The 16541-nt window shown below is 35.6% G+C and overlaps 1 protein-coding gene across 1 annotated transcript in view; it reads right to left on the bottom strand.

The window, feature by feature from the left end:
- Positions 1-16541, bottom strand: part of LOC123543877 (receptor-type tyrosine-protein phosphatase mu-like) — a 68292-nt gene that overhangs the window by 18435 nt on the left and 33316 nt on the right. Inside the window, exons 10-26 of the mRNA XM_053544277.1 lie at positions 15236-15379; positions 13852-13989; positions 12185-12322; positions 11241-11367; positions 10681-10814; positions 10160-10347; positions 9650-9737; positions 8915-8991; positions 8203-8239; positions 7779-7876; positions 7366-7491; positions 6787-6941; positions 5717-5852; positions 4650-4799; positions 2234-2348; positions 1634-1707; positions 446-577 (exon numbers count right to left, since the gene is read on the bottom strand). Of these exons, the coding sequence (XP_053400252.1) occupies positions 446-577; positions 1634-1707; positions 2234-2348; positions 4650-4799; positions 5717-5852; positions 6787-6941; positions 7366-7491; positions 7779-7876; positions 8203-8239; positions 8915-8991; positions 9650-9737; positions 10160-10347; positions 10681-10814; positions 11241-11367; positions 12185-12322; positions 13852-13989; positions 15236-15379 (2057 nt within the window). The remainder of the gene's footprint in view (positions 1-445; positions 578-1633; positions 1708-2233; positions 2349-4649; positions 4800-5716; positions 5853-6786; positions 6942-7365; positions 7492-7778; positions 7877-8202; positions 8240-8914; positions 8992-9649; positions 9738-10159; positions 10348-10680; positions 10815-11240; positions 11368-12184; positions 12323-13851; positions 13990-15235; positions 15380-16541) is intronic.

The following is a 16541-nucleotide window of genomic DNA, read 5'->3' as shown; positions in this document are numbered from 1 at the left end:
TGTATTTAGAATTTTCTTGATGTATGTTACATTCAGTTCCGGTACGCTGCAAGAATAGCTCAGTAAATAGAAGTTCCACGTATTTTACATATGAGACACGTGCGTGCATATGTATTTTTGCCACGGAAACTTCAAATAGCTGTTATTCAAACTTACTAACAATCGAAAGTACAATCTAAATTTCGAAATATAATATAAGCCGTACATCTGGAAGTGTGTAACTTAAAATACAAAGACAGCTAATGAGTATATATTATACGTGAAGATGCAGGCGAACAGAACATAAAAGTCGATTTTAAAAGGCGAATATAGAAATGACAAGGTGACGTATGCAGTTAAACACGGATAATGCTATTTCCACTATACTGGATATCTCATAAAGCCAATGCAAATATATGAAAACAGAAATCAAAAGATAAAGAGCAAACGTATAAAAAAAACTCACTTCTTCATCACTACCCTCCTCAAATGTGACAATGACCTTCACCTCATGTTCGCACACTAAGCGACAGCAGTCGATGGCGGTGTTCGCTAACGGTGTCTGTGTTATAATGTATCCGTGAGTATCGCAATAGCTCTGCATCAGTTTTAAAATAAAGAAAATATTAAAAAAAGATAAAAAAGTGTTTTTGAATGAAATAATATACACTTAAAAATCAAAATAGTTGAAATGCCCGTAACTGCCTTTACGAAGGTGACATGCCAGTTTATAAATACAGTCAAACCTGTGTTAAAGACCACCTCTGAACAGAGACCGCCTGACTCTAAAGACCACATGTGCTGTTCCCCATTTTAACATTTACGGTGTATTAACCTGTGAATAAAGACCACCTCCCAATAGAGACCATATTTTGGCTCTCCTAATGGTGGTCTTTATAGACAGGTTTGACTGTGGTGAAGAAATAAATTTGTTTGTTTGTTTTTGGTTAAATGCCGTTTTTCAACAGTATTTCAGACATATACGGCGGGAAGTTAACCTAACCAGTGTTCCTGGATTCTGTACCAGTACAAACTTGTTCTCCGCAAGTTGCAGCCAACTTCCCCTCATGAATTATCAGAGGTGGAGGACGAATGATTTAAAACACGATGTCTTTTATCAAATCATCACGGAGAACATACGCCCCGCTTGGGGATCGAACTCGCGATCCCGCGATCCGTAGACTAACGCTCTCCCTTCTGAGCTATGCGGGCGGGCAAAGAAATAAATATTAACTAAAATATATACTTATACATAGAAAATGAAATCTGCATAAATATCTCAAAAATACATTGGCTTTATTTTTGGACCCATGATAAAACCTAAGATTAAATGAAATTAATGGTTGTCTCCGTTCTAGAAAAAAATTGCGGGTGCAACACGAATACTTCCAATCTAGGAGTCGAAGGTTCGAGAATCGGGCAAGCCATATGCTCTCTCGTATGACTGACTGGAAAATAGATAGCTCATCATTTGTCCTACACCTCTGATTCATGTATAGAAGTTGTCCGTTGCGTGTCGAAAACAATGCACAACTAATAAGGTAAGTGACGCCGTTTAAACAAACACAATATAACAGCAACTTTATGACGGTCGAATGAAACTAGCAAATATAGCTTATTGATATATTTCAATTTCTTAACGTCAACAACTAACCGGTATGTATACAGCGTTAATGTAGTTTGTACACCCTTTGACCTTCGTGAACAAATACGGACGATACTCATTGGCTGAAAATAAACAAAAAAATAATAAAAGCAGAATGTAACATTGATCGGTATTGTTTCCCTACTTATATCAAACAAGAATAGCCACTTTACTAGAATACAGCCTACACGAAAAAACGAAATATTACAGCAGTGCATGACGTATTAATGTGCAGATTGTCAACATTTGCAACAGCAGAAAATGTATACAAAAGTAAACTAAACATGGACGAGACAAATAATGGGACACTTTTTGTATCAGCTGGTGGCAAAAACTATACAAATGATATTATGATCAGGCGCAATCAGTTATTATCCGAAGAGCTCAGATATATCTATAATTAATTTGGCTTCATATTCAATAAGGTTTAATATGCCTAAAAGAAAGATATCTTACTTATAAAATACTTACTTGAATCATTTATTATATTTTGATAGTCCAGTTACTAATCATGACGCTCATTACCTTTACTGTTCTAAATCTAAACAAAAAGTGAAATACATGTACATTTTACGTCAGTAAGTCAGAGGTTTTGAAGCGATTTATTACCTGCAAGAATGTTGTCGTATCTGTTTTTATTTCTATTATCTGTTTGTTTAGCCGAAGTGTACATTTCGTCAGTATCTTCAGACTCACTTCTACCATCTATATCATCAAGTAATGTCTGAAAAACATTGGTAAAATGTCTAAGAGTCTTTAGCACAGTGATTTTAATAACCGCTTAGAAATGTACGGTGCTCCGTTAGAGGAATAAGGTCAGTAATTCGGTCGAAAATGTGCTTCCGTGGTGTAGTCGAAAGAAGTCCATAATAAATAGATCCTAATTTTCCCATTTTTTGTGCAAATTCGTGTAGAACGAGTGCTTTAATCACCGTTTTTCACTACTAGAAGACATTCTGCATGAAATGAGACGGTTTTCATGTTCATACACCCCACATGTCAAGTTTTGCAGATCGAAACCGGAAGTAGGTGTTTATTGCGCGGACGAGAGTAAATATGCGCCATTTTTAGGGTAGCAGACCACAACTGACTGGCATTTCACTAGGAACTACATAACCCCCTATTTTCTTTTCATTTTTTCGTTAATTTGTGATAGAACTTTCATGAAAAATAGGTGTAGGAAAAAGTGATGTTCTCTAAAGATACGTAAAGACGACCTGAAGTTGTCGTTTTTTATATGAAACACAGAAGGATTCGAATTACTGACCTTTAACCTAGAGCCAGCGCCCGCTACCTGTGAACGCGTATGGCGATGCTCGACAGGACGAGGGTGAAGTGCGACATGACGACCAGTCCGTCATGCTGTGGTGCTTCGCCATCGTACTGTCGCACTTCACCATCTCATTGTCGCGGTTCGCCATCGCAATTTTGCACTTCACCATCGTAGTGTGACCATCGTACTGTCGCGGTTCGCCATCGCACTGTCGTGCTTCACCATCGTAGTGTCAAGATCATTATGACGTGCTTCATCATCGAACTGTCGCGCTTCGCCATCGCACTGTGACAGGCGCACTTCACCATCGTAGTTTTACCATCGTACTGTCACGCTTCACAATCGTACTGTCGTGTTTCACTATCTTTTATCTGTTTGTTTCTGCTTACCCGGCCGACTCTTTTTTTTACCGAAGAACGAATAGGATAAAAATGTAGATTTATGTTAAACAAGATTATTGGTAAGTAAATCAAAAGGACGTCCCTCCCTCTGATCGTACAATTCTATATATAAAAACTGGCTCACCAGTAAACAGTAAAAAAATGTTGAAGCGCGTTAGGAACGATAGCAAAGCGCGGCAGTACGATTGTGAAGCACGACAGGGCGATGGTGAAGAGCGACAGTTCGATGGTGAAGCACAACAGTACAATGGCGAATCGCGACAGTACGATGGTCACACTACGATGGTGAAGCGCGACAGTACGATGGTGAAGCGCGACAGTACGATGGCAAAGCACGACAGAGCGATGGTGAAGAGCGGCAGTGCGATGGTGAAGCACGACAGTACAATGGTGAATCGCAACAGTACGACGATGGTTACACAACGATGGTGGAGTGCGATAGTGCGATGGTGAAGCGCGTCACTACGATGGTGAAGCGCGGCAGTTCAATTGAAAATCGCGATATCACGACAGACTGCACGATCTTACTGTTGCGCTTTGCCATTGTACTTTCGCGCTTCGCCATCGAACTGTCGTGCTGTCAACATTGTGCTGTTGCGCTTCACCATCGTACTGTCGTACCTTCGCGTTCACAGGGAGCAGGTTCCAGCCCTAACGGAACACCGTAGTAATAAGAATTGATTTTGAATTACCCAAAATAATAATATTTGTCTTTTTAAGAATTACTTATCACAAATCAAAATGAGAAAAACAAAATAGTAAGGTTATGTGATACCAAGAAACAGACGATTGGACATATGCAATAGCACTAATAAATAAATCACTTAGTTTCGCGTCCTTTTCAAATGTGTATTTTGAAATGGCTAGATTTGATTTTTTTCTTCCGGTTAAAAAAGAAGCGACTCAAACGAATTACGCGAGGACAGCTGAGAAACATCAATATGATAATGGTGTCAAAAAATCCTTTGACGTCCGATTCATTTCTTCTTGAGTGACGGAAGTTCACTGTTATTGTTTTAAGTCATGTTTTAATAAGCATGTTAAAATGAAAATAAACAACGTCTTTATAAAGTTTATCGCCTGATTTACCACGGTTCTAAGTTCAGATGAACTTTAGTACTTAAGTATTTAACATCTCGAGATAATGCCCTCGTGATTTAATTTCAGACGATAAACTGCACAAAGACATTGGTTATTAAATACATCGAAAAATATATTGATCTGAAAACATGTGAACACGTCCAATCAAACTGAGCCTTCAACAATTTCATTTTTGTCGTGTTGAGCGGCCTATGGAGTTTCCGCTTTTTCTACTAGTATTTTATATACAGTGATCTATAAAATTATTTACCTCGTACTGTAACAGGAGTTTTGTTTTTCCCGTCTTCGGATCTATTTCTTGTAAATCACTATACACAGCTGGAAATTCATCAATGTGCACAGGTTTTGATGGTAATACCAGGACCTCAACCAACATATTGTGCAAGTATCTATATTGTTCCTGTTTTTCAAAAGGAAACATATTTGTAAAATAGAATTTTATAATACCTTTATTTGATGAAGAAATTTAAATACCAGTTATTTTTAAGCCAACAAGAACCATGTTCATTGTTAGACAAGAAAAGGAAATTTTTTGTAATAATGCACCGCATGTATATACGTTTTGGTAGAAAGATTATTGACAGGAACAACTGCAAAAATATGCATGCAACTAGAAAAAGAGAAAAGTAAAGCTACGGTTCTTGTACAGTACACTTGTTTTACTGTCCTCTTCCAGTGTGAACACTCTATAAAGAATCCGATCAATATTTTTGGATTTATGCTCCGTACAGCGTTTTGAATAAATTAAATGAACAGGATTTAAAAAAAAAAGAGCAATGTAAAGTTATGATTTTTTTGTACACAGTATTTTCCTCTTCTGTCATCCATCTTTGTTCATGTATGTAATTTGAATAAAATCCCTTCAACTTTTGAAAGAATTATGCTTTAATATAGCGAAGCTGTGTTAAGTACAAGTAAATGTACACAGCATTATCTTTCAAAGGCGTAAGATAATTAAAAGTTTAGAAAGGAAGAGTTATGGCTCTTATATAATATAATACTATTTTACACATCAGTATTCTGTCAGTGTATGAAGTGCTTTTTTTAAATACCTTCAGTAATTTCGGAATTATGCTCCTGACTAAAGTACGCACGCTTATATACGTTATCAGTGAACATATTAATGTATCAGTAATTCAATGCATTGTTATTGTTATCACTATATACGTTAAATTATACAAATCAAAGGAAGAAAGTCTGCTGCATTGGGTTTATCATTATTCAACGAAATCCTTTTCAGCTAACTCGATTATGCCTAAGAAAAATTATTACTGTAGCTATATGTAGATTAAACTGCACTGTGTACTAGTTATTAACCTTTGTCTGCACCATGCTGACCCTTTGATCCCTGAGGTCTCTCACACATCCAAACACATCAACAAAACCCTTATCCTTGCCTTGATCATAAAGTATGTCTAGTGCTATGAAGGTACCAGTACGTCCAACGCCAGCGCTATATGCAAGACATAGAAGTTAATGTTATAGTGTGTCTTACATTATTCGGAGTTGGCCGGATCATTCAAGGATGACGAAAACGCCTGTAAAAGTCTATGAGTTTTTTTACATACGACTTACTTATTACTAGTCGCGTCATTTAAAGGCACAGCTCAGTCGGTTAGTTTCTTTCTTAGAGACAGATGTTCTTATAACTTTCCTGAATACTGAAGCTAAACGTATGAAATAATCAACAATAAAATGATAGTTTGTGGCACTGTTACCAAGAATTAAATGATACTACTATATATAGTATGACAGACATTGTTCAACTCTACTAGCCCATTTCAATAGCGCATTTCTCACCTATCGAATGGGTACTATGCATAACTGATGGGTTAACTTTAATCGTGTTTTCTCAATATTTCGTGTCGCGAAGTCGTTCCACGTTGTTTTTTTTTTTTTTTGTACACGTTATCGTTTTTTCTTGCTTAAAAGAAACATGACCTTTACCTCAAGATCAGTTTGTTTTGTTTGTTGTTTTGGATTTAACGCCGTTTTTCAACAATATTTCAGTCATATAACGGCGGGCAGTTAACCTAACCAGTGTTCCTGGATTCTGTACCAGTACAAACCTGTTTTCACAGGTAACTGCCAACTTCATTGAATCAGACGTGGAGGACTAATGATTTCAGACGCAAGATCAGACAGATATTTCCAATATTATTAATTTAGTGTTCTAAGACTGGTAAAAAAAATAAATACATGTTCAACATGTATTTGAAGCTTTGTTACTCTTACATTTTTCGTAAGTCATATAAAATACGAATACTTAAATTAACAAGCTGACTCAACACTTTTAAGCCGTAGCAAAAGTTCATTTAAGGGAAATGCGATATGCGCTCATAAGGAATGTTTCACATCTGCTTTTTCAAACGATTATGAGCCTTTACCTGCAGTGGACCAGCCACGGATGATTCTTTTGCCCGTCATGTTTCCTAACTTGATACCAGAAGTGTAACAAACTTGTCGTACTCCTGGGAACATCTTTATCAGGCCAGGCGGTATAGTGAAACTGGGTTACATTTCTTACATTGTCTGGATTGTCCTAAAGAAAAAATACTTTTTAAACTGAATTATGTTCACACGAAAAACATGTTAATGCTTTACATCAGTTGCACAACATTTTGAAATTTATGCTTTCATCACACAATGCAAATGTCTGTAAAGGACCATAGTGACCGAGAGCTTATGGTCGCTTCTTGAATGAATTGTCCCTTATCGAGGTGTGTACAAAACCGCGTTTGGGGAGTAGATTTTTTCATGCGTTGAAACCATCAAACTAGCTGACTGTAGATCGGTGGTTCAACCGAGGTGCCCGCTGAAATGATATCCGGAGGGGCACCTGGGGTCTTCTTCCACCGTCAAAAACTGGAAAAGTCGCCACATGACCTAAACTTGTTCAAGTGCGGGTTTAACTCCAGAACAAAAAGCTATTAGTGATTAAAGTAAAATATTATACGGATATATACCTTATGTGAAACCTTTATATGCCTTATAGTAAATTCCGCAAATATATCTACTGATTCTGTCAGAATATTAATTTCTCCATATTTAATGCTGTCTTCCGCTTCCGGCCAGTATTGAACACATTTCATCTGCAGAGTGAAAAGTATTTCAAAGTTTCAAATAACTTGTAATGTATGTATCATATAAGCTTGCGTAAATTCTAATCAACTGTAATGTAATATGATCACAAAAATAGGCAGTCGCAAAGTGTTTTACAATAGTGTGTGAGATATAATTATTAAATCTGTAGTATTTTTAGAAATGTTTTACCTAAGTAACCATCATTTAATGCAACAACAATAGACGGCTGCTCCAAGTTCCTTCGTTAAACACAGAATATCATGTACATTTTAATTAACCGTCTGACTGTAAATACCTTGGTCTCTTCAACAAGTCTTGTGACCATAACAATAGTATAAACATCCTTTTCCCATATCATTCTCCAAAAGTCATCTAAAGTGAAATCTATTGGACCTGAAAATACAAAAAAGATAAAATCGCATCAGCATTGTAATTTCTTGGTATTTAAATATTAAACATATATGAATAGCCATCAATTTCATAATGCCATCGCCGTGAAATATCAAAAATATTTAAGAGGATCTATTCTTTTGATTCTTTTTACATGTCTTACACAATGGTAAATTCTTTAATTGTTTATCATTAAGTCACAACTTCAGTGTAAATTGGCATGAAATATGTTACAATATTCCAGGTATTTAATGTATTGACATGTTAATAGACTGACTTCGCATTGGAAAGAGAAACATTGAGACAAAATATATAACGGATCCCCTTACCTTGAGCAGCAATATATGCATTGTCCTTGAAATGACCCTGAAAAATACGGTGTAAGGTGTAATTATTTGAATGATGCAATGGGTGTAACTATGTTACTTAAAACTATTACAGCAACTAAAATTAGTACAAACAGATCTTGTTTGTGTATTCTTAAATGCACATGCAACACTATGTATATACGTTGTTATTCTCTCCGTTTTTAATTGCTGTATACTATTAGCTGATTGCAAGATTCAACAAGAGCTGTCACTATTAGTTCCAAAAGCGTACCCAAGAATGCTACAGCTGTCTGTGAAAAATATGCCAGAATAGTTTAGGTATGAATCATTTTGTGACCTTGACCGTGATCTGAGAGACCAAGGTCATAAGAGCAACACGCTGTCTCAATATGGGTAACATTTTTGTCAAATTATTTTCAAATCCCTTGATAAATGGCAGAATTATGGACCAGACAAAAAACAGACCATGTTAACCTTTAACTTCTAAGTGTGACGTTGACCTTAGGGCTAGGGGGTGGATCTTGCTCATGACGTGCTGACTTGTTATGGGAAACATTTATGCCAAGTTATTTTAAAATCCCTTCATGAATGGCAGAGTTACATACCGGATAAGAATTTACACAGACGCACACACGGACGGACAGTGCGATTTTGATTTGCCCACCTTTGGGGGCATAAAAATATTGAACGTGTAATGAAAATGTATGTTTACCCTTATAAATGCAGCATTAATATAATCACTGTCCGGTTGTCCTGGCAAGGTCTTCAAAACAACTCTAGAATGGTCATCTGAAAAAAACAAAACAATCCAGAGTAAATCGCAAATATCTTTAAAGATATTTCCGTCTTTACATACACTTTACAAGTATTCTAACGCAACGCTATGTTTTCCGTACCTCACAAATTACTTTATGCACACTTCTGAAAGTTTAAATCCATTTAGAAAAATATTGCGTCTCTAAATTAAAGAAAACTGGCATTGTGCAATCATCTATAATATTCATTATTTTTACATCTCGGTCCATTTTGGAACAATCAGTCTGTAAGTATATTATAGTTGATTAAAAAAGAGTTCCCTAAAACATTCTCAGAGTGACAGGAGTAGTTAGATATTCCGACAAGACTTTTAGAAATTAAACCTCGTTAACACACCCCGTCCACAATTTGTAAACAAATCACAGACCTAGTCCGCTGCATGGTTGCGTCCATTACTTCCGAATTCAAAACAATACAGGATACAAGATGTCAACCAGGTGTTGGAATACTTCCAGTCAGTAGAGGCAATTAGTGTTTTGTTAATGTTAATTCCTAAGTTTGAAGTCATTTCTCTTTTGACTGGTAAAATTTCAAATGTAAATAATGACATTTTCTTTATTTTGTGTCATTTCTGGATGAGCGTGTCGCTTTTGGCATTTTAATTCAATATTTATAAAAGCTGCATACTCACATGCATACATCACCTTGTACCTAGATTTCCCAGCGTTTCCTGGTTTCTTGGCAAATGAGGTTGGGTGTTGCAACCTGCTTGGTAATTTCTGTATTGAGAGAAACAATATGGTGCCATTTTCACTTTGTTCTTTTTATAACATTACCTTTGTGTTCATGCTTCGTGTTTAAAAACGTAAGATTTTTTAACAAAATGAGAATGACATTTTAACTTTTACTTGTTTTGTGTAGTCGTCTTTAACAGCACACTACAATGACGTCTGACGCTATGACGTAATAACTGTGACATACAAACAATGCATGTGTTGTAAAATTAAACACAGGATCAGTCTTCTTTGTTTAACAGGAAAACATATTCGGGTTATGTTATGATTCCTATTAGTCATAATTCCATAATATCTCACTGACAAAACCGCAACCTGACTATCGTAATAGATTTACTATTTAAATACGTGACATAGTAAGAATGAATATATTTAGATCTTACACGGCAGACATCAAACATATATACCTGGAATTCTTGAACAAGATATTCCACATTCGCGGTTCTCTTTCTAACGTATTCTTTAAGATCTGTTATAAAGACGGAATGCTCTGATCGCCGTTTGGCAAGAAGTCCTTCGTTATAATAAATGTCGCTTGTTTCTTCATCAAGCAGTGCAGGAACTTCGTTTTTCACGTCTGAGGAGTTTGGAGAAGCTGAAAATATAGGGACACTATTATCTTATCTCTGATTTATAAAAGCCTCTTTGATTATCGAGAAAGCTACTTAGGTAAAGCCAAAATTGAAGAGTCTGTGGGATTGGCTACAATCCATGACATTCTGACAGCACAAAACACAATATAAACAAAATATAAACACTGTTTTGTAGTTGTAACTCATGTAAATGTCTCAGTCATAACTGAAGATCTATGAATGGGTATACCAAACTATTTTAAAATGCAATTGCTACAATTATTGATCAGACTTGGAACTCCGGAGAAAATATACAGTTTGTAAAGAAATATTCAAGATAATCTTTTCAGAAATACCTTTTAACTTGCCCAATTCCGCCAATATTTCTGATGAATTCTCATAAATATTGTTCCTTTTAATACTTCCACCATACTCTATTTTCTCTTGGTTTAGAATAGTGTCAAAACCTATTTGGCTGGTCGACATACTCCTGCAAAAGATTTACCGTATATTGTGCCGTTATTTTAAGCAACATATTAGAATGTATACATAAAATTGATAATGTAACATATGCTCATGTAATCAAATGAGGGGTGTCATTGTAATTGCAACGCCTTGAATCATGTGCACTACAAAGGGGATCAATATATCGATATGTTGACCTCAAACTCAAGGTTATCTTTGAACTTGAAAATTAAAGAGTTCTGATAACTGACTTTCCCAAGGAAGGAGAGTCAAACCGTTAAGAGTTCATTTGCAATTTAACATATCTACAACACTTTTAAACAAGACATAAAACACCGGTTCTTCCTATGACTTTTTAATTTACCCTATATATCATTTTAAATCCGTTCATTACTTACCTCATCACAGTTATATAGAATGTCAATGAATTAATAAAAAAACTTCAATTTACTGTAATTGCGCCTTTCTCCGCCTCAAGAATAAAAACACCAAGACCACAGTTGCTATGACAACAACCACTGCTACCACGCCACCAACAACACCGCCCATCGGAAATACTTTACTCTCCTGTGTCAATCCTGAAAACCGATTTAGTCACTACTACACTACTAGTCACTTGTTATTAAAATATCTATCTACAAGAGAGGTACTGAAATCTTTGACTTTAATTTACGTTCATTTATGTAGAAGTAAATTAAGTGGACAGGAGCACGAAGCGTAGTTTTATATTACATGGCTTCTTTAAAAAAAAAAGACAAGATTTTGTACGCAAAACGAGGATACCAATATTTTTAAACCGCTGTCTTCTTAACTTTCACATTACTGCAAGCAAGTGAATATTTTGCAGACTGCGTCAAAAGATTTTGCTAAGTGAAAAAACCATGGCGCATCGGACTTCAGTATCATTGAATTCCACAACAAAGTTACGTTTAAACATTACTTTTGCATGCACCGGCGCAAGCCTGGGTGAAACTTATATGTTAATGTGTTAGTATTAGATTTATTACATTATGGGAAAATAACATATTTAACGCTTTAAAAACTTAAGACTTCAAACATAAATGAACGTAAATTAAAGGCAAATTGCTTCTTGTACTTTTAGCATGTGTAGATGTTCAGTTCTGCTCAACCCGGGGCTATAGAGTGTGGACGGCAGCATGCATTTCCACTACCGTTCTGACAGGATCAATCGAAACAGGCCTGAAACATATTCGTTTTTGTCGTATTGAGCGACCTGTGAAGTGTCCCATTTTTCTCTTTCATCTTTACATATTTTACATCGCATTTTATTTCATAGTTTAAAATGAATTTTTACCGGTGTCAATCTTTGATGAATCATCTGACAATCATTCTGAGATCTAATACATGCCTGTCGTTTATCAATATTAGACCTACCTTTATCACAGTAGGCACCCTGCTTCCCAGCTACACATGATTCACAGTGTCCATTTACATTATTACATTGTCCAGGAACTTTACACTTTGTACTACACATACCAGAGCAACCGGCTCCAAATGTCCCTGCTGTGCATTCTGTCAAATTATCAACACCTTTTAACCATTTAATATATTAAATAACAAGATTTCCATGTCCTGCTTAATGCATATTTTAATGCATTTAAATGTTTAAGAATCAAGAATCTTTGTAACAAAGAATGAAGAAATGCAACAATACCACGTGTTGACCGCCAAAATAAAAAGTAACAGAAAATACACGTATGTGACAGCATCTCAAATACAGTGTTGCAAAGTCTCAACACCAAACTACCATTCGAAATGGTAGAAAACACGTATGTATATTTTATATTTATGTCGAGGCCATTTTTTTGACATTTCAATCAGTATGACAAATGTTTTCGTTGTTCACAAACTGATCTATTATTTTACATTATAGGTTTACGTAAACTGGAATAAAAGTCTTCGAAATGGATGCATACGTAATTTTCCCTATAGTGTTGCATTTATTTACTTCCCTCGTTTTTTATTTTATTTCTATTTTGCAAGTCATTAAATCGCATGAATTTACTTAAAACCCGCAAAGTTTTACATTTTCCCTTACTTCTTGTGAAAAGACTTTTTTAGATATGCTTTCAAAAGAAATATAGAGTTGATGTATAATTTCGCAAGATTTTCATAGGATTGTGTATATATTTTACAAACAATTTTAAACGGGCAATATATATTCTATGAATACGTAGTGATTTATTACGTGAAAGCCCTACGTGGCCGAGCGGTAAACGTCGCTGATTCGAATCACATGTTCTTGAAATTTCAGTTTGGGTGTAGGATTTTCTCATGTGAGAAAGCTATCAAGCCGGCTTGCATCAGGTCGTTTCTCTACCTAGATGAAATAATGTTCAGAGGGACACCTACTCGCCTTATGATCTATAATCGTCCCGCAGTAACGTTAAACCCTCCAAGTGTTACTAAGAGGCCTAAAATAGCTTATACATGCATACGTAATAAATAATACCTGAAACGTAAACACGTAATTACTTATACTTATAATGAAATCATCTCGCTCGATTAAAAAAAATCTTCAGCATCCATCCTTCAGTTTAGCTCTTGCCCCCTTTGACTTTAGTGTTTTTCCGGAGACCAAGGTAGTGTTACGAGGCGTTCGATTTGAAGACGCCAGTGAGTTTCGCATGCATAAGCAAAATGGTGTTTCGTCATACGACAATGACAGGCTCATCTAAACCTACGCTAAATAGTTACAGAGACATAAAAAATTCCCCCAAATCCGCGGTGATTACGTTAAAAATATGTAACTGAAACTTTAATGTTATTTTGACATTATATTACTTGTTGTACGCTGGCGTACTCCTTGTACGCCTTAATGTGTTATTGTAATATGCTGTAGCTTACTTATTTTGAATATTTTTACCTAATATTTATATATCGTTGAAAAATATAATAACCTTTAAAATATATGTCATTTTAAGGTATACAGAGTTGCATTTTGTTTTTCTAGCAACAGTCTTCGAACTTCCCTATCAACCCTCGTATTATAAGAAGACTTCAGAAAAGGAACTAAATAGTAATTATTCACAATCGCATACCTTCAATGCACATGTTTGTTGTTTTGTATCCGGGAAGGCATTCTCCTACACACCGACCGTTGAAACGATCACATGATCCACTCAAACAAAATCCACATGTTTTCTCGCAGTTTTCTCCCCATGTACTTTTATCACATACTGTTATCAGAAAATTAAAGTTTAAAGTATTATAGAAGTTGTACTTGCATCATGCTGAGCAGAATAGCTAACCCGCTGTTTTAAACCTAGTAAATCTATTTACATTATTTTTACAAACAAACAAACGAAAGATTCTTTTCCAAAAATGTAGCTATTATTTTTATACGAAACATTGAATGCAAATCTGAAACAACCTTTCAGATAACTCTGAGAAAACTGTATTGAGAAAAAAATTCAAAATGCCACACAACGCTTAAACAGTTTCATTCTTACAGGTTTCTTTCGTTTTGAAAGTATATGAACCTAAAGATTTTTGGAAAGGTCTTTAACTCTCTAAATAGACAAAGCAAAATTTATTACACAGCTCATGACTTTAAAATGAAACAAGTCCTAAAGCAATCTGACTAAAGTACATCTCCTATTACGCTACGTTTAGGATCTGAAGACGAGCTATTGATAGCCTCGTTCTAACAACCCTTCCGCTAGTCAATCAAGGCTTACTTACATTATTTTGCAAGCTAAGAAAATCTATATTTAGCCTTGGTTTTTGATATTTACAATTCTTGTGCCATAAAGTGTCAGATAGCCGGTTAGCTCAGTCCATGAGACACTTGCTCTGTAAGCGAAGGGTCCCAGGTTCGAGCAATTGACTAACTGCACATTTTTCTTACTCTGACATCCGAACAAGTCGTCTGATTGATGAGAATAAAAATAGATTTATGAAAATAAAGACAATAGTATTGGAAATCCAAAATATTCAGAAGACGAATGTGAATGGGTCATTCTCAGATCAGGTACTTTAGTCAGATTGGTCCTTAAGGGAATGAAATATTCTTATGTTTCTGTTGAAAATGATATACAAAAGTAAGCTCATAGTTGCCGCCTTGTAACTTCAACCGTCCGTCTGTCAGTCAGTCCACCCTAAAATCTTTGTCGTACAGTTTTAATGGATTTGGCCCAAATATGGTTGTACCGTACCAGGCCCTCCAATTTTTGTCATAACAGAAATAGTATTTTTCGTACTGTCATTATATGTATGTTCTACCATGTATGCAAGACTATACAGTCATGTTCATTTGTATTACCATATACACTAGTATAAGCATTACTCAACACACAGATAAATACACCTACCCTATGTAAGCAATGTTAACGTTTTCACGATAGTTTTCTTTCGTTACAAAACAGCTAAAATGAAAGGCAAACAAACTAATTTTATGTTGTAATTTAGATATACAGCGTTTACCTTTGTCACACATTTGTCCTTTCCATCCGGCGACACATCCACTTAAACATGTTCCATTCACATGATGACAATCTAAGGTTACATTATCACAGTTTACACTACAACGTAACGTGCAGTTTATTCCATACAAGCCAGAAGTGCATTCTGTAAAGAAGCAAATATTCAGGTATATGCATATCAATTATTTTGAAAGCCGCTGTATTGTCTTTAATCACTATCCCCATAGGGCGATATAACTTAGAAATATCAAATTTGTCACAATTTAATCATTACCGGTTAAATCTTTTGGCGGACAATCATAGAAATATCGAATTTGGTCATATTTCAGGCAGGAATCTGGGACCGACCACATATTAACACGTTATCACTGACTCTTGCGATGGCACTATCATTACAGCCCATTCATTTCCCAATTAAAATCCGGGTGACAAATTAAAGGTCCATTACTAAGGGAAAGTGAGTTGGCAATTTTTTTCATAGCCAGTGCATAGACTTCTGCAAGACACTAAATAATGAAGATTGGCAGGTCAAAATTTACAGAAGGTCTTTGGAACTCAAAGAAATGTATGCGTATTATGTTGAAATTTCAATGAATCGACAGAATGACCCCCCAGGTCTTTTTAACTTTCTTCATACTTCATAGAAAAATAATTGTATATATACTGCGATTTATTTCGAATTTTTACATACCAACTTTCATTTTCCAATAAAATGAAATAGTTTCTGTGCTTTTTAAAAGAAATTAAAATGTTCACTTTCCTTAGTATTGGACCTTTAAACTACGCGGATATAGGAGACCATCATTGTACACAACTGAAAGGATTCTTAGTTTGGTTAGAATTTGACAACTGTATACAGAAAAAATTATAATTATTTTAAAAAATGCTGCTCTGGGTAGCATGTGAGGATGTTAGGTTGATCACAATAACCATGTTTTTTTATGTTTTTAAACAAGGTGCGCAGAAGCCATGTATACGGGTTGAGGAAGGTTCGGCTGATCACGGGGCCCAACGTCGTTAAAAAACATGGCGCTTTAAAACCATGCACACGAGTGACAGTAGGCCTAGTGACGCCCGTTTTATCTGTACAAATACAAAGTGTCCTGTAGCCATACACAGGGATGACAGACAGAGGTTTCGACAAAGATACACGGCCCCAGCGTCGTCCGTTTATTAAACAAATACAAGGTGCCCTGTAACCATACATAGAGGTGAATTATAGATACAGGTATGAACTGGCTCTTAAGCTATAGACAGCCATTTGCAATAGAAAATTAAATTGTGTTTTTTTTTTTCGTTTTTCTTTT

This window comes from Mercenaria mercenaria, chromosome 5 (assembly GCF_021730395.1).
Source record: "Mercenaria mercenaria strain notata chromosome 5, MADL_Memer_1, whole genome shotgun sequence".
In the NCBI taxonomy this organism is placed as follows: Eukaryota; Metazoa; Mollusca; class Bivalvia; order Venerida; family Veneridae; genus Mercenaria; species Mercenaria mercenaria.
This window is presented reverse-complemented; position numbering and strand designations above follow the sequence as displayed.